Source organism: Symphalangus syndactylus, chromosome 9 (genome assembly GCF_028878055.3).
Source record: "Symphalangus syndactylus isolate Jambi chromosome 9, NHGRI_mSymSyn1-v2.1_pri, whole genome shotgun sequence".
Classification (NCBI taxonomy): domain Eukaryota; kingdom Metazoa; phylum Chordata; class Mammalia; order Primates; family Hylobatidae; genus Symphalangus; species Symphalangus syndactylus.
In genome coordinates this window covers 120,882,461-120,906,787 of record NC_072431.2, presented here as the reverse complement: position 1 = coordinate 120,906,787, position 24,327 = coordinate 120,882,461, and the positions used below count along the sequence as shown (strand labels likewise).

General features: G+C 39.4%; 1 protein-coding gene across 2 annotated transcripts in view; it reads left to right on the top strand.

The window, feature by feature from the left end:
* ADAMTSL1 (ADAMTS like 1) overlaps positions 1–24,327 on the top strand; it is a 956,380-nt gene that overhangs the window by 865,570 nt on the left and 66,483 nt on the right. For both annotated transcript variants that reach the window (XM_063609087.1, XM_055294157.1), the window contains one exon: positions 3,143–3,277. In XM_063609087.1, coding sequence (XP_063465157.1) covers positions 3,143–3,277 — 135 coding nt within the window. The remainder of the gene's footprint in view (positions 1–3,142; positions 3,278–24,327) is intronic.

Genomic DNA, 24,327 nt, shown 5'->3' with positions numbered 1-24,327 from the left:
TAAGCCTTAGATACTGGTCTCTATGCAGAGACTCCAGACACAGGGATTGCAAGGGGAGAACAGGCATCTCAAACAGAGGTAACCTAATTAAAACAATTATCCTTAACTCTTCCTGCATTAAGGACTTCTTTGAGAATTAGATAAAAACTATGGATTCCTCCTTCTAGAAAAATTCATACATGTAATATTTTTCATATCATTCCAGGAAGCTTATGGTCTAGTCCATCTAAAGTCTCCGCATGTACCCCTAAACATAAGAACCCCTGATTAAAGAGTCTGGCATGGCTTCTGGTATAAAATGGGTGCTTAAAAATAACAGTTGCTGGGACACCGTCCACCATCTGATTATTGCCCAGTTCTGGACTCAGCCATGTTGCAAGCTATAACCATTTTTGCCCCCTGGACTAGGGATACCCTGCTGTTCTTCCCCACTAAGTCTGGGTGCTAGGGAGATAAAGTTAAAAAAAAAAAAAACAAACTTTTTTTTGGCTTTCTCAAAAAAGCAATTATTAGAGCACTTATGCTCTAATTATGCTCTTTCTCACCTAGAGAAAGCTGTCATTCTAAGGAAAAAAAGGAAAGATGTAAGAAACAATAATTCATGCCACACATACAGACATAAACATACATTACAGACTTCCTCAGGGAAAAATATTTAAACTTTACACTTCTGTTTTCACACCCAGAGTTGAAGATATACCAACACATAGGTCCTTCTAGACCCTGCCCACTCAGATTTTAGAGAGGCCCAAACAGGTTTTCATCTCACTGGTGGCTACATAAACCTCCAGCCATCTTAGGAAGCCACAGAAAATTGGCTCAGAGAAAGATGTCATTTGTTTTGCACTGGGTTTCATCCAGCTGAGCTGCTAGTCTGGAGCCCAGAGCCCAGGGAATATTGCCCCACACTGAGTTACGGTGCTTACCAATGAGATTTTTCTCCCTAATAATCCTTCCTTGTTGCCTCTGCTAACAGAGATGAAAGTCTAAGATGTATGGCTGCTACTGTGGCTTTGCCAATGAAGTGTGTATGTTCTATAGGCAGGTGCTTACTGCATTCCAACTCTAATACAGTGTTAACAGTGAACATGGTGTTCAAAGAGCAAAACATCTTCCCCATTTTCATCAAACTTCATGGGGAAAAAAAAATCACTGTCAAGACTCTTAAGTTTAAGGCTTTTCTTGATCACAGTTCTTGGTTTATTAAGGAAAATTTGTTAGCTTTTAATAGGTACTTTATAAACATCAAAGAAATGTCTCATTTAATCCGCAAAAATGCAGCTTAATTTTTAAAGGGGGCATTTTGTGGATGAAGCTGAGACTTCACCCCAAGTTCTGTGACTTAACCTGTGCTATGAGGACTTGAAGTGTAGTAAGGCAGACTTTCACCCATGTATTCATATAGTCCATTGAACAGATATTCATTAAGTGTTGCCATTTAATGTTGCTGACATTAAGCTCCATGTCACCTGGACACTGGTAAAGTTTTAGGAGAAATATAAGTGGTGGCCTCTACCCCTGGAGAATTTCCAGTTTTCCTTGGAAGAGCCAATGGACATGCAGTGAAGAGGAAAATTACTGTCAAAGCTGTAAGGACATTAGGAGGGGCCAACATTTGGCCCAAAAAGAGCTGATTGTTTTGAAGATGGAAAGTAGCCTCCCCTTTTGGCTCTTAGTAAATAAGCAAAGGTTTCATGAGTTTCAACAGGAAATATTGAGGAGGAGAGAAAAAGAGACACTTTGAGTAAACTGCCACCATCAATTCCTAAAATCATGGTATTCCAGGGTAGAAAGAGATCTTGGAAAGGAACCTCATTTTGTAGATGAGAAAACTAAGGCTCTGAGGACTTAAATGACCTAATTAGTGAATGACAGAGCCATGGCTCAAACAGAGGGTTCCTGAACCCAGGCATGATGTTTTTCTCTATGCCATATGAAAAGGATTCTTTTTCAAGTATATTTATAGATATATATATATATATATATATATATATACATATATATATATATATACACACACACACACATATGTAATCTCAAGTTCATCATTGTTTTCTCTATACAATGGTCTTTGTCAGTCAAAGACAGAAAGACTGCAGGTATGTTTTTCAAATAGACTCAGGCACCATTGTGACTTATTAATTCACCAGCCCTAACAAGTGCCTTACAAGGTGCCAGGCATGTAGTAGGGCTGTTGCAGTATGCTGTTGAAATGACCATCCATTTCAAGAGCAATACTCCTGGGCTGCTGCTTCCATTCCAACAAGTGCTCTGGAGAAAAAGGTGGGAGCTGGCCTTGGGAGTGTAAATTGCAGTTCCTCAGGAGATGCAGGAAGAGGGGAAAAGGCATCTGCTGCTTTTCCAAGAGAATCTGGGATCATCCCACTACTAAGTTCAGCAGGTTCTTGCCTCTTTATTTGTCCAGCAGAAATGATAAGCCACTATATATTTCCCATTTTAGTCACTTTTAGCATTGATTAACTGCGACATCTGATGACTTCAGCGCTGACTCCTTGTAAGATTCTGAATGATGAAGCATCACATAGCAACATTCTCCTTCCTGCTCTATCTAGGTCCTACTTAGGCATAAAAATCCAAACCACAAAGAAAATTAAGTCACCAACTTCACAACTGCATCTTTTGCTTCATAGAAAAGGGTCCTTTTAAATAAGAAATTCATGTGGTGTTTCTCTGTCTGTGCAGACAATAACACAGTGCCTCATTCTAAAGACTGTTACTAGGGCTAAATGAAAAATGGACTGAAATGTATTTAGCACAGAACTTGGCATAGTAAATTCTAAAATTCACCTTTTTAAAAAAGTATCTTTATCATATAGTTTAACTTATCTACAAATGTGTAGGTACCCAGTGGTCTAAAATGAGAAACCCCTGAACTTGGTATGCCTGCTTCTTCTTACTTACCTTATCATTTCAGCCATCAAATACCTATATTGAGTTTGAAATTCAGACTCACCTTGATAGGGACTCCTCTATAGGAAAAATAATGTTAAAAGGCAACAATAGTAATGCCTATCTTACATATATGCATACATGTGCACATACATGCATACCCACCTCTTCCTCTTCACTTGACACAGCCTTGTGCTTTAACCTGCCTGATCCACCCTCTGCCTCCTCACAGATCCCCCGCAAGTCCCCACACAGTTGGAAGACATCAGGGCCTTGCTCGCTGCCACTGGACCGAACCTTCCTTCAGTGCTGACGTCTCCTCTGGGAACACAGCTGGTCCTGGATCCTGGGAATTCTGCTCTACTTGGTGAGTCTAACCCTTGGAAACATTGGGCAGAAATCCAGGACTGGACAGGATTTATGGATGGGTGACTGCTTGCAGGTGGGAAGGAGGCAGCAGTAGGGGGTGGCCAACAGGAAATCACTAAATTGCCTACAGAATCCAGACTCACTAGTGGAAACTTGGCTGACTTTCCATATGAGGTGAATGCAGTTGTTAGTCTGTACTCTGTGGCTTGTCTAGATTCCAATATGGCTCCTTTCTGAATCCTCTTGGGTTGATGCCATGGTCCAGATCCTCTTAATCAGACTGACTCTTGAAACTTTGAGAAAGTTACAGCAGTAAAGAACAGCTCCTATATCTCCTCTCCTCTTGCTAACCATTCCCCGGTACTCCTCCATGATCCCCTCCCACCTCAACTAGAGCAATAATCAACTTTCGAGGAGAAAGTCAAATATCAGCGCCCTCCAAAAGGAAGACTATACTATTTAGACCAGCTTTCTGTAGATATAGCCTAAAGCTAACCCAGATAAACTCCTCAAGGCAAGTGCTGAATTAATTTCACCAAGTACAACCTCCCTGTCATCTAGTGTTGGAAACCTTCACCAAGTTATTTCCCACATGGGTAGTGCCCTCTGGTAGCAAGGAGTTGTACAAGGGCATTCAAGTCCTGGGCCCCCACACCAGAATCATGAAGATGCCAGAAAAACCTTCACACATGACCTCTGGAGATGGACAAGGTGGAAGAGAAGAATTCTTCTGCCTTCAAAAGGCCTGGTGGGCGGGGGGGGGGCGGGGGCGGGGAAATAGGCCTATACATGGAATAGGGACAGGGAATATATGAGAAGTTTCTGTACATTCCTCTTGTGCTGTGTACCTAAGATCTAAAACTCCTCTTTATTTTTTTTTTTCTGGGTCCCCAGTGTTTTATTAAAATATTTATTTTAAAATGAACAAACCTAACAGTGTAAAAAATTCTGTATACATATAGTTTTATACAACTTTAAAATCCACAAAGCTCTAAAACATTGTTAACAATTAGAAAATAAAATAAATAGCATTAATTTAAGACCTCAGATGATGCTGTTCTGTTAAAACTATATTGCCTCATGAAATCAAAGCATGATACATACCATTAAGGTGTAGGATTTTAGTGTTCAGTATGTCTTAGCTATTGTACATCACATGATTTTTCGATTCTTCCACCGATTTTCTGTTTGAATTACCAAAAATCTTTGATTTTTTGTAGCATCTTATGATGCTGTTTTCTCTCCAACTTTCCATAAATACAGAATTTATATATTAAAAACAGCTTTGGTGTTTTCAAGTTATTTCACAAATATTAAAATAGTACTGCTTGGGGTTAGCTTGATAATAACATAAATACCTTCTTTTTTTTTTTTTTTTTTTTTTTTTTGAGACGGAGTCTTGCTCTGTCCCCCAAGCTGGAGCACAGTGGTGAGATCTCAGCTCACCACAAGCTCCACCTCCCGGGTTCATGCCATTCTCTTGCCTCAGCCTCCCGAGTAGCTAGGACTACAAGCGCCCACCACCAAGCCTGGCTAATTTTTTTGTATTTTTAGTAGAGACGGGGTTTCACCATGTTAACCAGGATGGTCTCGATCTCCTGACCTTGTGATCCTCCCGTCTCGGCCTCCCAAAGTGCTGGAATTACAGGCGTGAGCCACCATGCCTGGCCCATAAACAACTTCTTAAGCACTAGAATCTCATAGTGCCCATCCAGATGATACAGAATATACCTACAATATATCTTTAAAAATTCAGAATAGCTTCAATATGAAATATAAAATTACCCACGTTCTCACTGGGAGCTCAGTTAGCAGAGAGTCATCTGAGAATCCCCAAGTCCTTGGGCTTCAGTTTGAGAAACGGTGCTACGGTCTTTATTGATACTGCTAAGCTGGAAAACATGGAATCTCCTCTGACAAGTATATCTTAGAAGATTTGCCAGGAGAAAGAGAAGCAAAGGGAAGTCATAATTTAAATAAAAGGACAGAATATTTTTGGTACAGCCCTTCCCTACCAATATCTCTTTCCAGGGCAGGGACATTTGTTCCTTGCTATGAAAAGGGGACCATGTAATTTATCATCCAACTAAGACATTTTTGAGAGTAGAAAAGCAAGCTATTAATAATTACACGAGGACAACTATGTGACCAGGACAGTCCAGCCCACATGGTCACCCTAAGAGAAGAGTGAGGGAGGCACTCGTGCATTTGAAGAGATCAAACAGATCTCATGCTTCGTGATAAATGCTTTTGAAGCCAGGCATGAGGCTCACACCTTTAATCCCAGCTACTTAGATTGAGACAGGTTGCTTGAGCTCAGGATAAAACTCCTCTTTAAAATAAAACAAAAAGCCAAGTCCTACAAAGTGGGGAAAATCTTCATACTAACTCTATGTGATCCCAAATGTTGACAATGATAGCTAGAATTATTCCTGTGGCTCAAAGTTTAAAGTTTCTGTATTCTTTTACCCACGAACTAGCGAGGAACAGGAGGCCAGTGGGTTCCCAGTCATATTGGTGATGACTTATCAACATGGCCACAGGGGCCTGTTATCTTTAGGATTAGAGCACAGAAAGATGACCTTCAATTTTCGTTTTCATCTGAAACTTGCAAAGAATCTTCATAGCTTATCAGCATATGGAAAAATCTGATTTCTCTATTTTTGACTTGAGTAAAAATAAGACACAGGGAAAGTAACAAGTAGCCCTATTCTGTTGCCCATGATTTTTTTTTTTTTTTTTTTTTTTTTTTTTTTTTTTTTTGAGACAGAGTCTCGCTCTGTCGCCCAGGCTGGAGTGCAGTGGCGCAATCTCGGCTCACTGCAAGCTCCGCCTCCCGGGTTCACGCCATTCTCCTGCCTCAGCCTCTCCGAGTAGCTGGGACTACAGGCGCCCACCACCACGCCCGGCTAATTTTTTGTATTTTTAGTAGAGATGGGGTTTCACTCTGTTGCCCATGATTTATACAAGTTTGGCACTGAGTTTTTCTATATCATGTTGATCAGAATTAATAGAAGCTTCAAACTGCATATTGCCTTTGGCTTACATATAGTAAACTTATTGTGAACTTCTTTATTTTAGAATCACTATGAGAAACTCTCATAACTGTTCATCACAGCCCGGTCACAAGCAGGGTGGCAGCAATTGTTTATTTTCAAGTTCAGTAACTCTTTTGGGTCACTCAGGTGCCATTTAGCATGCTGGACAAGTTAACCTGTTCATGTTTTTTCATGATAGCTTTACTTTCATTCTCCCTTATTCTGGAATAATATTTTGTTTCATTTTAGCCATGGGCAATAAGAATTTATTGTACTTTATGTTGCCACATTCCATTGCTAGTTTATGGTGCTTTGTTACCTTAGGCTGGTATTTAAATCCAGCAGTTAAGAGACACCTTAAAATCCCAGTCCACATCCAGACTGCTCCATTTGAATGCGACAGTGAGTCAGTATTCATAAAGTCCCTGAATGTAACTGCCTGGACCAAATGAACTTGAATGGTGAATGTCAGTGTCACGCCAGCACTATAGAACTAGGAGGCTCACATGGAATTGTGGAGATGAATGAGACAGTGATGTCAAGTATCAGGACTCTGAGAAGTAGGTTGAGACAGACAGAGCCTCATTATGATGCTTTGGAGCTGAGCACTGCAGAATGGGTGGCATTCAAATAGGCAGAAAGGAAGAGAAATGGGCACTCAAGGTGAGGAAGATTCCATGAGCCCCAAGATGAAAAATGTGCAAGATATGTATCAGATGTCTGTTCAGAAACAACTGTAAAACACCACTGCTTTAAGACTGATGACAGGCAGCTAAACTGGGATAGAAACTAGGCCATCAAAACGAACAAGCCTCAGCCACAGCTTGTCCATTCAGATTTGCCTCAGACCCTCACCCCAACAATCCTAATGCCCTCCACCCATCCTGAACTTCCCCAGCTTGTGCCTCGTCCTGGTCTTAGTCCAGTTGCTCCCATCTGGACAGGCTCCCATCCCTGACTCCTATAGGTGGCCCTTTCAGACCACCGTGTGTGCTCTGGGTATGAGAAATAAGCCAGGGAGGCTGGAGAGGAGGTTTTGTGTAGGGTTGCTGAGAAATTAACATCAAATTGTGGAGGCCATGAATATAAAACAAAGGAAGTAGATGTACTACACGGGGAATGGGAACAAATATTTCGAGGGTTTTTAAATAGGAGAATGACATACTAAAAGTAATGTATAAGAAGAATTAATCTGATATTCTGTAGGAATAATCGATAGTGGGAGAGATTTAATGAAGAAACCCTATTTTGAGGATAACAGATATTCTAGACCAAGGTGGAAATACATGGCAAAGATACTGTTAATCACTCCTCCCACAGCCAAGACATCCCTAGTCAGTCATGACATTCTTTTTCACTCAGCCCAGGCACTGCCTTGAAATTCATTTTAATGTTCTTACCAAGCCTGGTGGTAGTTGATATATACAGGATGAAAGCCATTCACCAGCCCTATTGTAGCCAGTGAGTGGTGAGATGCCAGCCACTGTGTGTTTCCCCTATGTTTGAGGTCAGCTGGCTGTAACAGCCTTACAGAACTTCATGGTTCTGTGGCACAGGAACAGTAACTCATAGACCCTGATTTTCATGTTTCCCAGCAGTAAGGGGAGAAGGGAGAGTTGGAGTTTTTTAAGCCATGTGTCAGAGCTCATTCTTCTTCATTAAGTCTGGAGTGTTGAGATCCCACTAGGTGAGACTATTCCAGAACTGGCTATTTTAGTTATCAGACACCCTGGTATTGATTTCACCTCAAGCCACTGCTACAACTCTCCAAAAGGAAGGTTGCCTGAGCAACACACGCACAGGCCCACCTGGGCCTCACTTTTCCATAACTATAAAAATGAAACCTTGGGACTAGCAAGTGCTTGTTGCTGTCACACTCTTGACCATATGGCTTAGACATAGATGCCCAGTAGAGGCTCGGCCATGCCAAGTGGACCCAACCTAACTGGACCCATTGTCCCAGGCAAAACAGGTGCTGATTTTTTTATCCTTGTTTGCAGCTATTCTTTTTGCAGGAAGCCCAAAACTGTGCCAACTGTTCTCCAGGGCAAGGCTGGCGGTCATGCCATTACTTTTTGGTGGTCCAGACCCAAGCAGTACCCCCCACAGGGCTCCAATTATAGAGCAGCAGCATTTCAGGCCTCCCTGCGGCACCAAAACCTTTTTGCAGACTTTTGCTAAATATTTTTTTTGGCCACTAAGACCCAAGACTAATATTTCTCACAGTATCATTTATAGGGCATTAGCACTGATATTTTTTGAAAAATAACTTTTATTGGAGTTTTTATTATAAGAGCAATACATCTTCGTTGTAGAAAAATGAATTAGAGAAGCAGAAGGAAAACAATGAAAATTATCTATATTACCTAATTCAAAGATAATTCGTTCAAATACCTTTTTCCTAGACACTAATATACATATTATACATATCTTTTGCCTAAAATGAAATATACTCTATATATTGATCGTAACTTTTTTCACTTACTGGTATGTAACAGGCAGCTTTCCATGTCTCTAAACAGTCTTCTACAATTTCATTTTATATCTTATTCTATAAGATATAGAGATTTATATCTTATTCTATAAGATATAGAGATTTATATCATATTCTATAAGATATAGAGATTTACATCTTATTCTATAAGATATAGAGATTTACATCTTATTCTATAAGATATAGAGATTTACATCTTATTCTATAAGATATAGAGATTTACATCTTATTCTATAAGATATAGAGATTTACATCTTATTCTATAAGATATAGAGATTTACATCTTATTCTATAAGATATAGAGATTTACATCTTATTCTATAAGATATAGAGATTTACATCTTATTCTATAAGATATAGAGATTTACATCTTATTCTATAAGATATAGAGATTTACATCTTATTCTATAAGATATAGAGATTTACATCTTATTCTATAAGATATAGAGATTTACATCTTATTCTATAAGATATAGAGATTTACATCTTATTCTATAAGATATAGAGATTTACATCTTATTCTATAAGATATAGAGATTTACATCTTATTCTATAAGATATAGAGATTTACATCTTATTCTATAAGATATAGAGATTTACATCTTATTCTATAAGATATAGAGATTTACATCTTATTCTATAAGATATAGAGATTTACATCTTATTCTATAAGATATAGAGATTTACATCTTATTCTATAAGATATAGAGATTTACATCTTATTCTATAAGATATAGAGATTTACATCTTATTCTATAAGATATAGAGATTTACATCTTATTCTATAAGATATAGAGATTTACATCTTATTCTATAAGATATAGAGATTTACATCTTATTCTATAAGATATAGAGATTTACATCTTATTCTATAAGATATAGAGATTTACATCTTATTCTATAAGATATAGAGATTTACATCTTATTCTATAAGATATAGAGATTTACATCTTATTCTATAAGATATAGAGATTTACATCTTATTCTATAAGATATAGAGATTTACATCTTATTCTATAAGATATAGAGATTTACATCTTATTCTATAAGATATAGAGATTTATATCTTATTCTATAAGATATAGAGATTTATATCTTATTCTACATACTATATCTTATTCAACAAATTCTCTAATGTTGATCTTTTAGGTTCTTTATAATATTTTCCTATTATATCAAAAATAGATTTGATGAATATTTTTATTTCTAAGTCCTTGTGTGCAGCCCTATTTACTTAGGATCATTTCCTAGAAGTGAAATTGTTGTGTCAAAAGCATTGAATATTTTAGATTTTTGTTGTATATTGTCAAATTGCCCTCCAACAAAGTTTTACCGATTTTATATGCCCACCAGCACTGTACGAGAGTTCCCATTTACCCAAAATGTTGCCAAGACTACATATGACCAAGAGTTTTTACATTTACTATTTTAATTGGTGGATATACAATAATATAAAATACAATATGAAAAATGGTATACATTTATAATTTTTTTTTATGTTTATCAGTCATTTATACTCATTTATGAATTGCCTATTCAAGTCCTTTGATAGTTTTTTGTTATTTCTCTGTTTTGTTTTTTAACTTTTAAGTTCATGGGTGCATGTGCAGGTTTGTTACATGGGTAAACTTGTGTCATGGGGGCTTGTTATGCAGACTATTTCATCACCCACGTATAAAGCCTCGTACCCATTAGTTATTTTTCCCGATCCTCTCCCTGATCCCACCCCCCACCCTCTGATAGGCCCCAGTGTGTGCTTTGTTCCCCTCTATGTGTCCGTGTGTTCTCATCTGGCTCCCACTTAATAAGTGAGAACATCAGGTACTTGGTTTTCTGTTCCTGCATTAGTTTGCTGAGGATGATAATCTCCATCTGTATCCATGTCCTTGCAAAGGACATGATCTCATTCTTTCTTATGGCTGCACAGTATTCCATGGTGTATATGTACCACATTTTCTTTATCCAGTCTATCACTGATGGACATTTAGGTTGATTCCATGTCTTTGCCATTGTGAATTGTGCTGCAATCAACATATATGTGCATGTGTCTTTATAATAGAATGATTTATATTCCTTTGGGATACCCAATAATGGGATCGCTGGGTTGAATGATATTTCCGTCTTTAGGTCTTTGAGGAATTGCCCACTGTCTTCCACAATGGTTGAACTAATTTACACTCCCACCAACAGTGCATAAGCATTTCATTTTCTCCACAACCTTGCCAGCATCTGTTGTTTTTTGACTTCGTAATAATAGCCATTCTAACTGGTGTGAGATGGTATCTTATTGTGGTTTTGATTTGCATTTCTCTAACAATCAGTGACGCTGAGCTTTTTTTCCATATGATTGTTGGATACATGTATGTCTTCTTTTGAAAAGTGTCTGTTCACATCTTTGCCCACTTTTTAATGGGATTGTGTTTTTTTGTAAATTTAAGTTCCTTATAGATGCTGGATGTTAGACATTTGTCAGATGTATACTTTGCAAAAATTTTCTTCCATTCTTTAGGTTGCGTTTCCTCTGTTGACAGTTTGTTTTGCTGTGCAGAAGCTCTTTAATTAGATCTCGTTTGCCAGTTTTTGCTTCTGTTGCAATTGCTTTTGGTGTCTTCATCATGAAACCTTTGCCCGTGCCTATGTCCTGAATGGCAATGCTGAGGTTGTCTTCTAGGGTTTTTACAGTCTTGGGTTTTACATTTCAGTCTTCAATCCATCTTGAGTTAATTTTTGTATATGGAGTAAGGAAGGGACTCAGTTTTAATCTTCTGTATATGGCTGGCCAGTTATCCTAGCACCATTTATTAAATAGGGAATCCTTCCCCCATTTCTTGTTTTTGTCAGTTTATCGAAGATTAGATGGTCATAGGTATGTGGCCATATTACTGAGTTCTCTATTCTGTTCCATTGGCCTATGTGTCTGTTTTTGTACCAGCACCACGTTTTTTGGTGGCCATAGCCCTGTAGTATACTTTGAAGTTGGGTAGCGTGATGCCTCCAGCTTTGTTCTTTTTGCTTAGGATTGCTTTGGCTATTTGGGCTTTTTTTGGGTTCCATATGAATTTTTAAATAGTTTTTCCTAGTTCTGTGAAAAATGTCATTGATAGTTTAATAGGAATAACACTTAATCAAGTTGTTTGAGACAGTATGACCATTTTAACAATGTTGATTCTTCTTATCGATGAGCATGGAATGTTTTCTATTTGTTTGTGTCATCTTTGATTTCTTTGAGCAGTGTTTTGCAGTTCTCTTTGTGGAGATCTTTCACCTTCTTTGTTATTCATTTATAAGATACAAATACTTCTTTATATGTTTGACCCATATTTGACAATCTGATAGTTGATATTCAATATATAATACATATTTAAAGTTTAAAATATGATGTTTTGATATATGTATACACCTGTGAAATCATCACCACAATCAATATAATGAACATATTTATCAGCCCCCAAGTTACCTCATATCCCTTTGTAATTGTTCTGGCATACCCCTACCCCCAACACCACTGCTCCCACCCTAGGTGAACACTGATCTAATTTATGTCAGGGTAAACTAGATTGCATTTTATACAATGTTATAGAAAAGGACTAATGCCTTTGGGATATTTTATTTCTTTCACTCAGAATAATTACTTTGACATTCATCCATATTGTAGCATGGATCAACAGGGCATTTCTATCGCTAATTAGTATTTCTTTGTATATACTACAGTTTGTTTAATCATTCACCTGTTCAGTGACGGAATTGTTATTTTCAGTTTCTAGTTATTACAAATCTGCTATGAAATTCATTTATATTAATCTTTATATGCACACATGGTTTCATTTCTCTTGGTTAAACACCTAGGAGTGAAATGACTTGCTCGTATCATAGATATATATTTAACATTTTAAGAAACAGCCAAACTGTTTTCCAAAGTAGTTGTACTACTTTACATTCCCGCCAGCAGTGTAAGAAAGTTCTGAGTTCTCCTTGTCCTCACCAAAACTTACTGTAGTTGGTCTTTTGCATTTTGGACATTCTACTGTGTGTGTAGTGGTTTCTCATTGTGGTTTTAAATTGTATTCCCTTAATTGCTAGTAGTGTTGAACATCTGTTCATGTGTTTATTTGCCATCCTGATTTCTTCTTTGGTAAAATGTCTGCTCAATTTTTTGGCCCTTTATTTAAAAATTGAGTTGTTTACTTATATCAAATTTTCAGTGTTTTAATATATTTTGAATATAAGTCTTTTAATGAGATATGTAATTTCCAAATACTTTGTCCCAGTCAGCAGCTGTATTTTCATTCTCTTAACAGTGCCTTTCAAAGAGTAGAAGATTTTGATTTTGATGAGGTTCAACTTACTCTTTTCTTAATTTTTTAAAATAATTTCAACTTTTATTTTAGATTCAGGAGGTACATGTGCAGATGTGTTACATAGGTATATTGCCTGATGCTGAGATTTGAGGTATGATTGATCCCATCACCCAGATACTGAATATAGTACCCAGTAGTTTTTCAGCTCTTGCCCTGTTCCTTTCCTCTCTCATTAGTAGTCCCCAGTGTCTACTGTTGCCATTTTTATGTCCATGAGTACCCAATGTTTAGTTCCCACTTCTAAGTGAGAACATGTGGTATTTGGTTTTCTGTTCCTGCATTATCCTGCTTAGGATAATGGCCTCCAGCTGCATCCATGTTGCTGCAAAGGAGATGATTTCATTCTCTTTATGGCTGCATACTATCTTATGGTATATATGTACCACATTTTATTTATCCAATCCACTGTTGATGGCACCTAGGTTGATTCCATGTCTTTGCTATTGTGAATAGTGCTGCAATGAACACACAAATGCATGTGTCTTTTTGGTAGAATGATTTATTTTCTTTTGAATACATACCCAGTAATAGGACTGCTGGATTGAAAGATCGTTGGGTTTTAAGTTCTTTGAGAAATATCCAAACTGCTTTCCACAGCAGCTAAACTAATTTACAGTCCCACCATCCGTATAAAAGCATTCCCTTTTCTCTACAGAATCACCAGCATCTGTTGTTTTTTGATGCTTAAATTGTAGCCATTTTGACTGGTCTGAAATGGTATCTCATTGTCTTCTTTTGAGAAATGTCTGTTCCTGTCTTTTGCCCATTTTTAATGGGGTTACTTGTTTTTTGCTTGTTCAATTTAAGTTCCTTATGGATTCTGAATATTAGACCTCTGTTGGATACATAGTTTTTGAATATTTTCTCCCGTTCTGTAGGTTGTCTGTTTACTCTGTTGATAGTTGCTTTTGCTGTGCAGAACTCTTTAGTTTGATTAGGTCCAACTTGTCAATTTTTTGCTTTGTTTCAATTACTTTTTAGAACTGTTTTGGTTACTGTAGCCCTGTAGTATATAGTTTGAAGTTGGGTACCATGATGCTTCTCCTTTTGTTCTTTTTATTTAGGATTACCTTGGCTATTCAGGCTCTTTTTTGGTTGCATATGAATTTTAGAATAGTTTTTTCTAATTCTGTGAAAAATGATGTTGATAGTTTGATAATAATAGCATTAAATCTGTAGATTGCCTTGGGCAGTATGGCCATATTAATGATTATTGATTCTTCTAATCCATAAACACTGAATGCTTTTCTATTTATGGATGTCATCTATGATTTCTTTCAGCATTGTGTTTTATAGTTCTCCTTGTGGAGATCTTTAACCTTCATGGTCAGATATATTCCTAGATATTTTATTTTTGTGTATCTTTGTGTTGCTATTGTAGATGGCATTGCATTCTTGATTTGGCCCTCAGCTTGAAGGTTATTGGTATATAGAAATGTTACAGATTTTGTACATTGATTCTGTATCCTGAAACTTTACTGAAGTCATTTATCAATTCTAGGAGCCTTTTGGAAATCTTTAGGGTTTTCTAGATGTATAATCATATAGTCAGTAAAGAGAGATAGTTTGACTTATTTGCTTATTTGGATGCCTTTTATTTCTTTCTCTTGCCTGATGGCGCTCGCTAAGACTTTCCATTTATTCTTTTAGGGCTCATTCTTTTTTTTTTTTTAATTTTTTTTTTTTAATTTTTTATTTTTTATTATACTTTAGGGTTTTAGGGTACATGTGCACAAAGTGCAGGTTTGTTACATATGTATCCATGTGCCATGTTGATTTCCTGTACCCATTAACTCGTCATTTAGCATTAGGTGTATCTCCTAATGCTGTCCCTCCCCCCTCCCCCCACCCCACAGCAGTCCCCGGAGTGTGATGTTCCCCTTCCTGTGTCCATGAGTTCTCATTGTTCAATTCCCACCTATGAGTGAGAACATGCGGTGTTTGGTTTTTTGTCCTTGCGATAGTTTACTGAGAATGATGTTTTCCAGTTTCATCCATGTCCCTACAAAGGACACGAACTCATCATTTTTTATGGCTGCATAGTATTCCATGGTGTATATGTGCCACATTTTCTTAATCCAGTCTATCGTTGTTGGACATTTGGGTTGGTTCCAACTCTTTGCTATTGTGAATAGTGCCGCAATAAACATACGTGTGCATGTGTCTTTATAGCAGCATGATTTATAGTCCTTTGGGTATATACCCAGTAATGGGATGGCTGGGTCAAATGGTATTTCTAGTTCTAGATCCCTGAGGAATCGCCACACTGACTTCCACAATGGTTGAACTAGTTTACAGTCCCACCAACAGTGTAAAAGTGTTCCTATTTCTCCACATCCTCTCCAGCACCTGTTGTTTCCTGATTTTTTAATGATGGCCATTCTAACTGGTGTGAGATGGTATCTCACTGTGGTTTTGATTTGCATTTCTCTGATGGCCAGTGATGACGAGCATTTCTTCATGTGTTTTTTGGCTGCATAAATGTCTTCTTTTGAGAAGTATCTGTTCATGTCCTCTGCCCACTTTTTGATGGGGTTGTTTGTTTCTTTCTTGTAAATTTGTTTGAGTTCATTGTAGATTCTGGATATTAGCCCTTTGTCAGATGAGTAGGTTGCAAAAATTTTCTCCTATTCTGTAGGTTGTCTGTTCACTCTGATGGTAGTTTCTTTTGCTGTGCAGAAGCTCTTTAGTTTAATGAGATCCCATTTGTCGATTTTGGCTTTTGTTGCCATTGCTTTTGGTGTTTTAGACATGAAGTCCTTGCCCACGCCTATGTCCTGAATGGTATTGCCTAGGTTTTCTTGTAGGATTTTAATGGTTTTAGGTCTAACATATAAGTCTTTAATCCATCTTGAATTAATTTTTGTATAAGGTGTAAGGAAGGGATCCAGTTGCAGCTTTCTACATATGGCTAGCCAGTTTTCCCAGCACCATTTATTAAATAGAGAATCCTTTCCCCATTTCTTGTTTTTGTCAGGTTTGTCAAAGATCAGATAGTTGTAGCTATGCGGCATCATTTCTGAGGGCTCTGTTCTGTTCCATTGATCTATGTCTCTGTTGTGGTACCAGTACCATGCTGTTTTGGTTACTGTAGCCTTGTAGTAGAGTTTAAAGTCAGGTAGCATGATGCCTCCAGCTTTGTTCTTTTGGCTTAGGATTGACTTGGTGATGCGGGCTCTTTTTTGGTTCCATATGAACTTTAAAGTAGTTTTTTCCAATTCTGTGAAGAAAGTCATTGGTAGCTTGATGGGGATGGCATTGAATCTATAAATTACCTTGGGCAGTATGGCCATTTTCACGATATTGATTCTTCCAACCCATGAGCATGGAATGTTCTTCCATTTGTTTGTATCCTCTTTTATTTCATTGAGCAGTGGTTTGTAGTTCTCCTTGAAGAGGTCTTTCACATCCCTTGTAAGTTGGATTCCTAGGTATTTTATTCTCTTTGAAGCAATTGTGAATGGGAGTTCACTCATGATTTGGCTCTCTGTTTGTCTGTTATTGGTGTACAAGAATACTTGTGATTTTTGTACATTAATTTTGTATCCTGAGACTTTGCTGAAGTTGCTAATCAGCTTAAGGAGATTTTGGGCTGAGACAATGGGGTTTTCTAGATATACAATCATGTCATCTGCAAACAGGGACAATTTGACTTCCTCTTTTCCTAATTGAATACCCTTTATTTCCTTCTCCTGCCTGATTGCTCTGGCCAGAACTTCCAGCACTATGTTGAATAGGAGTGGTGAGAGAGGGCATCCCTGTCTTGTGCCAGTTTTCAGAGGGAATGCTTCCAGTTTTTGCCCATTCAGTATGATATTGGCTGTGGGTTTGTCGTAGATAGCTCTTATTATTTTGAGATATGTCCCATCAATACCTAATTTATTGAGAGTTTTTAGCATGAAGCGTTGTTGAATTTTGTCAAAGGCCTTTTCTGCATCTATTGAGATAATCATGTGGTTTTTGTCTTTGGTTCTGTTTATATGCTGGATTACATTTATTGATTTGCGTATGTTGAACCAGCCTTGCATCCCAGGGATGAAGCCCACTTGATCATGGTGGATAAGCTTTTTGATGTGCTGCTGGATTCGGTTTGCCAGTATTTTACTGAGGATTTTTGCATCAATGTCCATCAAGGATATTGGTCTGAAATTCTCTTTTTTGGTTAAGTCTCTGCCAGGTTTTGGTATCAGGACGATGCTGGCTTCGTAAAATGTGTTAGGGAGGATTCCCTCTTTTTCTATCGATTGGAATAGTTTCAGAAGGAATGGTACCAGTTCCTCCTTGTACCTCTGGTAGAATTCGGCTGTGAATCCATCAGGTCCTGGACTCTTTTTGGTTGGTAAGCTATTGATTATTGCCACAATTTCAGAACCTGTTATTGGTCTATTCAGAGATTCAACTTCTTCCTGGTTTAGTCTTGGGAGGGTGTATTTGTCGAGGAATTTATCCATTTCTTCTAGATTTTCTAGTTTATTTGCATAGAGGTGTTTGTAGTATTCTCTGATGGTAGATTGTATTTCTGTGGGATCGGTGGTGATATCCCCTTTTTCGTTTTTTATTGCATCTATTTGATTCTTCTCTCTTTTCTTCTTTATTAGTCTTGCTAGCGGTCCATCAATTTTGTTGATCTTTTCAAAAAACCAGCTCCTGGATTCATTAATTTTTTGAAGGGTTTTTTGTTTCTCTATTTCCTTCAGTTCTGCTCTGATTTTAGTTATTTCTAGCCTTCTGCTAGCTTTTGAATGTGTTTGCTCTTGCTTTTCTAGTTCTTTTAATTGTGATGTTAGGGTGTCAATTTTGGATGTTTCCTGCTTTCTCTTGTGGGCATTTAGTGCTATAAATTTCCCTCTACACACTGCTTTGAACGTGTCCCAGAGATTCTGGTATGTTGTGTCTTTGTTCTCGTTGGTTTCAAAGAACATCTTTATTTCTGCCTTCATTTCATTATGTACCCAATAGTCATTCAGGAGCAGGTTGTTCAGTTTCCATGTAGATGAGCGGTTTTGAGTGAGTTTCTTAATCCTGAGTTCTAGTTTGATTGCACTGTGGTCTGAGAGACAGTTTGTTATAATTTCTGTTCTTTTACATTTGCTGAGGAGAGCTTTACTTCCAACTATGTGGTCAATTTTGGAATAGGTGTGGTGTGGTGCTGAAAAAAATGTATATTCTGTTGACTTGGGGTGGAGAGTTCTGTAGATGTCTATTAGGTCCACTTTATGTAGAGCTGAGTTCAATTCCTGGATATCCTTGTTAACTTTCTGTCTTGTTGATCTGTCTAATGCTGACAGTGGGGTGTTAAAGTCTCCCATTATTATTGTGTGGGAGTTTAAGTCCCTTTGTAGGTCACTGAGGACTTGCTTTATGAATCTGGGTGCTCCTGTGTTGGGTGCATATATATTTAGGATAGTTAGCTCTTCTTGTTGAATTGATCCCTTTACCATTATGTAATGGCCTTGTCTCTTTTGATCTTTGTTGGTTTAAAGTCTATTTTATCAGAGACTAGGATTGCAACCCCTGCCTTTTTTTGATTCCCAGTTGCTTGATAGATCTTCCTCCATCCCTTTATTTTGAGTCTATGTGTGTCTCTGCACGTGAGATGGGTTTCCTGAATACAGCACACTGATGGGTCCTGACTCCTTATCCAGTTTGCCAGTCTGTGTCTTTTGATTGGAGCATTTAGCCCATTTACATTTAACGTTAATATTGTTATGTGTGAATCTGATCCTGTCATTATGATGTTAGTTGGTTATTTTGCTCGTTAGTTGCTATAGTTTCTTCCTAGCCTCGATGGTCTTTACAATTTGGCATGTTTTTGCAGTGGCTGGTACCGGTTGTTCCTTTCCATGTTTAGTGCTTCCTTCAGGAGCTCTTTTAGGGCAGGCCTGGTGGTGACAAAATCACTCAGCGTTTGCTTGTCTGTAAAGTATTTTATTTCTCCTTCACTTATGAAGCTTAGTTTGGCGGGATAGGAGATTCTGGGTTGAAAATTCTTTTCTTTTTTTTTTTTTTTGAGACGGAGTCTCGCTGTGTCACCCAGGCTGGAGTGCAGTGGCGCGATCTCGGCTCACTGCAACCTCCGCCTCCCGGGTTCACGCCATTCTCCTGCCTCAGCCTCTCCGAGTAGCTGGGACTACAGGCGCCCGCCACCACGCCCGGCTAATTTTTTGTATTTTTAGTAGAGATGGGGTTTCACCGTGGTCTCGATCTCCTGACCTCGTGATCCGCCCGCCTTGGCCTCCCAAAGTGCTGGGATTACAAGCGTGAGCCACCGCGCCCGGCTGAAAATTCTTTTCTTTAAGAATGTTGAATATCGGCCCCCACTCTCTTCTGGCTTGTAGAGTTTCTGCTGAGAGATCAGCTGTTAGTCTGATGGGCTTCCCTTTGTGGGTAACCCAACCTTTCTCTCTGGCTGCCCTTAACATTTTTTCCTTCATTTCAACTTCGGTGAATTTGACAATTATGTGTCTTGGAGTTGCCCTTCTCGAGGAGTATCTTTGTGGCGTTCTCTGTATTTCCTGAATCTGAATGCTGGCCTGCCTTGCTAGATTGGGGAAGTTCTCCTGGATAATATCTTGCAGAGTGTTTTCCAACTTGGTTCCATTCTCCCCATCATTTTCAGGTACACCAATCAGACGTAGGTTTGGTCTTTTCACATAGTCCCAAATTTCTTGGAGGCTTTGTTCATTTCTTTTTATTCTTTTTTCTCTAAACTTCCCTTCTCTCTTCATTTCATTCATTTCATCTTCCATCAGCGATACCCTTTCTTCCAGTTGATCGCATCTGCTACTGAGGCTTCTGCAATCTTCGCGTAGTTCTCGAAACTTGGCTTTCAGCTCCATCAGCTCCTTTAAGCCCTTCTCTCCATTGGTTATTCTAGTTATCCATTCTTCTAATTTTTTTTCAAAGTTTTTAACTTCTTTGCTATTGTTTTGAATTTCCTCTCATAGCTCAGAGTAGTTTGATCGTCTGAAGCCTTCTTCTCTCAACTCATCAAAGTCATCCTCCATCCAGCTTTGTTCCGTTGCTGGAGGAACTGCGTTCTTTTGGAGGACGAGAGGTGCTCTGTTTTTTAGAGTTTCCAGTTTTTGTGCTCTGTTTTTTCCCCATCTTTGTGGTTTTATCTACTTTTTGTCTTTGATGATGGTGATGTACAGATGGGTTTTTGGTGTGGATGTCCTTTCTGTTTGTTAGTTTTCCTTCTACCAGACAGGACCCTCAGCTGCAGGTCTGTTGGAGTTTACTAGAGGTCCACTCCAGACCCTGTTTGGCTGGGTGTCAGCAGCGGTGGCTGCAGAGCAGCGGATTTTCGTGAGACCACAAATTCAGCTGTCTGATAGTTCCTCTGAAAGTTTTGTCTCAGAGGAGTACCCGGTTGAATGAGGTGTCAGTCTGTCCCTACTGGGGGGGTGCCTCCCAGTTAGGCTGCTCAGGGGTGAGGGACCCACTTTAGGAGGCAGTCTGTCCGTTCTCAGATCTCCAGCTGCATGCTGGGGGAACCACTACTCTCTTCAAAGCTGTCAGTCAGACAGGGACATTTAAGTCTGTGGAGGTTCTTGCTGAGTTTTTGTTTGTCTGTGCCCTGCCCCCAGAGGTGGAGCCTACAGAGGCAGGCAGGCCTCCTTGAGCTGTGGTGGGCTCCACCCAGTTCGAGCTTCCTGGCTGCTTTGTTTACCTAAGCAAGCCTGGGCAATGGCGGGCGCCCCTCCCCCAGCCTCCCTGCCGCCTTGCAGCTTGATCTCAGACTGCTGTGCTAGCAATCAGCGAGACTCCGTGGGCATAGAACCCTCCGAGCCAGGTGTGGGACACAATCTCCTAGTGTGCCGTTTTCCAGGCCCATTGGAAAAGCGCAGTATTAGGATGGGACTGACCCGATATTCCAGGTGCCGTCTGTTTCCCCTTTCTTTGACTAGGAAAGGGAACTCCCTGACCCCTTGCGCTTCCCGAGTGAGGCAATGCCTCACCCTGCTTCAGCTCACGCACAGTGCGCTTCACCAACTGTCCTGCACCCACTGTTAGGCACTCCCTAGTGAGATGAAACCGGTACTTCAAGCAGAATTGCAGAAATCACCCGTCTTCTGTGTCGCTGGGGCTGGGAGCTGGAGACGGGAGCTGTTCCTATTCGGCCATCTTGGCTCCACCCACCAGGGCTCATTCTTTTAGCATTGTATTTAAGAAATCTTTGCCTAATCCTGTCTCAAAGATGTTCTCATATTTTCTTCTAGAAGTTTCATAATTCTAAGTTTTAAGTTAGGTATATGATTTATTTTTAGTTAGTTTTGTAAATGATATGAGCTATATATTGAAGTTTGTTTTTATACATATGGACATCCAACTTATCCACTACAATTTGCTGAAAATATTATCCTTTCTCCACTAAGTTGCCTTTGCATCTTTCTGGAAAATCAATTGTTCTTATATACGTGGGTATATTTCTAGATTCTCTATTCTATTTCATTGATATGTTTGTCTCTTTTACCACATTCTACTTAATGCCCTATAAATCATAAGGTCTGGCTTGTGGAAACAGATACTATTCCCTACCCTGGTGAGCCTCGGACACTGGTACTTCTAATTCTTTTAAGTGGTTCTTCCCCTACTTCACACACATGCCACCAATACACATTCTGCGGCATACTCAAGGGGATCCTCTGCAGATTTACAGAAACCACGTGTTTTTATAAATACAGTTTTACTGTAACAAAGCCACACCCATTCATTTACCCAAGTGTTGTCTGTGGCTGCTTTCATATTACAACAGCAGAATTGAGTACATGTGACAGGCACCACATAGCCCAAAAACCTAAATTATTTCCTATCTGCCCCTTTACAGAAAATGTTTGCCAACCCCTGATCTGCCCCTTTACAGAAAATGTTTGCCAACCCCTCTACCTTATTATTGGAAAGGACACCAAGGTCTTATGGCAGTCGTGACATATTCCCTGTTTCTAAGGATCACATCCATCCCACTGTATCTCCGTGTCCCTGATCCTGTCACTGGCTTAGGCCTCCATGAGGTCAAAGACCCTAAAAGATGCACTGCATTAGCCTGTTCTCATGCTGCTGTTTTCTTCCCGAGACTGGGAAGAAAAAGAGGTTTAATGGACTTACAGTTCCACATGGCTGGGGAGGCCTCACAATCATGGCAGAAGGCAAGGAAAAGCAAGTCACGTCTTACATGGATGGTGGCAGGCAAAGAGAGAGCTTATGCAGGGAAAACTCTCATTTTTAAAACCATCAGATCTCATGAGACTCATTCATTATCACAAGAACAGCATGGGAAAGACCTGCCCCTGTGACTCAATCACCTCCCAGCAGGTTTCTCCCATGACATATGGGAATTGCGGGAAGTATAATTCAAATGAGATTTGGGTGGGGACACAGCCAAACCCTATTACACACTATTACACACACACACACACACACACACAAACCTAGAGGAGTAGAAATTGTCCTCAGGAAGGTAGGGAAAGAGAGAAAAGCTCAAAAGAGCCTGGAGTTTTGTCAGAATTAGATAGCCTCAGGTGGCTCCAGTTTAAAAATAAATAAATAAATAACTAGGCTGGGCATGGTGATTCACACCTGTAATCCCAGTGTTTTGGGAGGCTGAGATGGGATGATTGCTTGAGGTCAGGCATTTAAGACCAGCCTGAGCAACATAGCAAGACCTTATCTCTACAAAAATTTTTTTAAAATTTAACTAGGCATGGTGGTGCAGGCCTGTAGTCCAAGCTACTTGGGAGGCTGAGGTGTAGTCCTAGCTGCTTGGGAGGCTGAGGTGGGAGTATCACATGAGCCTTGGAGGTGGAGGCTGCAAGTGAGCTATAATCTTCAAGCGAGCTATAATTGCACCACTGCACTCCAGCCTGGGCAACAAGTGAGATCCTGTCTCTTTAAAAAAAAAAAAAAAAAAAAAAAAAAAAAACAAAAAAACCTAAAATATGTAATTACATGTGGCTTAATAAAAACAGTGCCTTTTTCCAGCATCTTATTTAGGTGCTGTTCAAGTATCTTTCAGCATACATTTGGCCCACCCTCTCTTTTTAGCAGCACACTCCTTAGTGAGCAAGCTCCCATGCCTCCTTCAGAGGAACTCCTCACATCTCCATTGGAGGCACATGTCAGCCCCACAGAGAGCAAACAGCACCAGCCTTTTCTCATGCCTTGTGATTTACCAAGAGGAGGGAGATGTGGGCAGTCATTCCAACCTGAGTGTACAGAGTGAAGACTTTCCATGAAATAATTCATTGTGCCTGGCCCTTCTCCCTGGTGGGAGGCTCGAGGGGGCACAGCCAACACACATGGTAGCACCAACATGCTCACCAGGGCCACAGGCCCATCACAGGCAGGGCCTGCACGTGTAGCAGCTCCAATTCTTAGAGCCCTTCCAGCCATGCAAAGCCGGGCTGTGAGGCCACAGCTCACACATTGCAGTTGGGCAGTGTTGTTCTGACCACCCAAGGCAGGCGGCTTATGCATTTTTTTGTCTGCTTGTTCCTCTGCTGAGAATTGCAGAACCCAGCTGGCATGAGATGCAGTTCAGACATCCCTGCTAAGAGCAGCAAGGCTCTTATTAACCCTAAATCTCATGCAAAAAAGTGAAGGAATTACTTCTTTCTCCAACACTGAGGTTAAGACTAGGACACTCCTACAAATAATATCACGCTGGTATGAAAACTGTGGTTGGAATACAGGACCCAGGTCTGGAGTCTAAAGGCAGAGCTCACAGTGTTCACATATAACCCTCTCAAAGTAGGAGGGTATATGAGAAAACAGTTGAATAAATATTAATATCCAAGTTGAAATTTATGATAAAGGGCCTAGGAAAGCACTCTCTCAAAGATAGTTCCATTTACTTATTCAAGAAGTATTTACCAAGTGCCTACTATGTGCCAAACAGTGTACTGTGAGCCAAGGACACACAGTGAATAAGATAAATACAAACTAGTCCTCATTCATTTATTCAAAAAAAAAGTATTGAGCATCTGTTTACTATGCCAGGCACTGTTCTAGGTACTGAGGACACAGTAATAAGCCAAACAAATCAGTGTCGGTAGTCCTGTGCAGTGTGATTGTAGTGGGGGCACTTAGAGTCTGATGGGAAAGTAGTTCAAGTAAGAAGAGCATGATGGAAGCGGGAAGAGCTGGGGGCTTTTCAGGT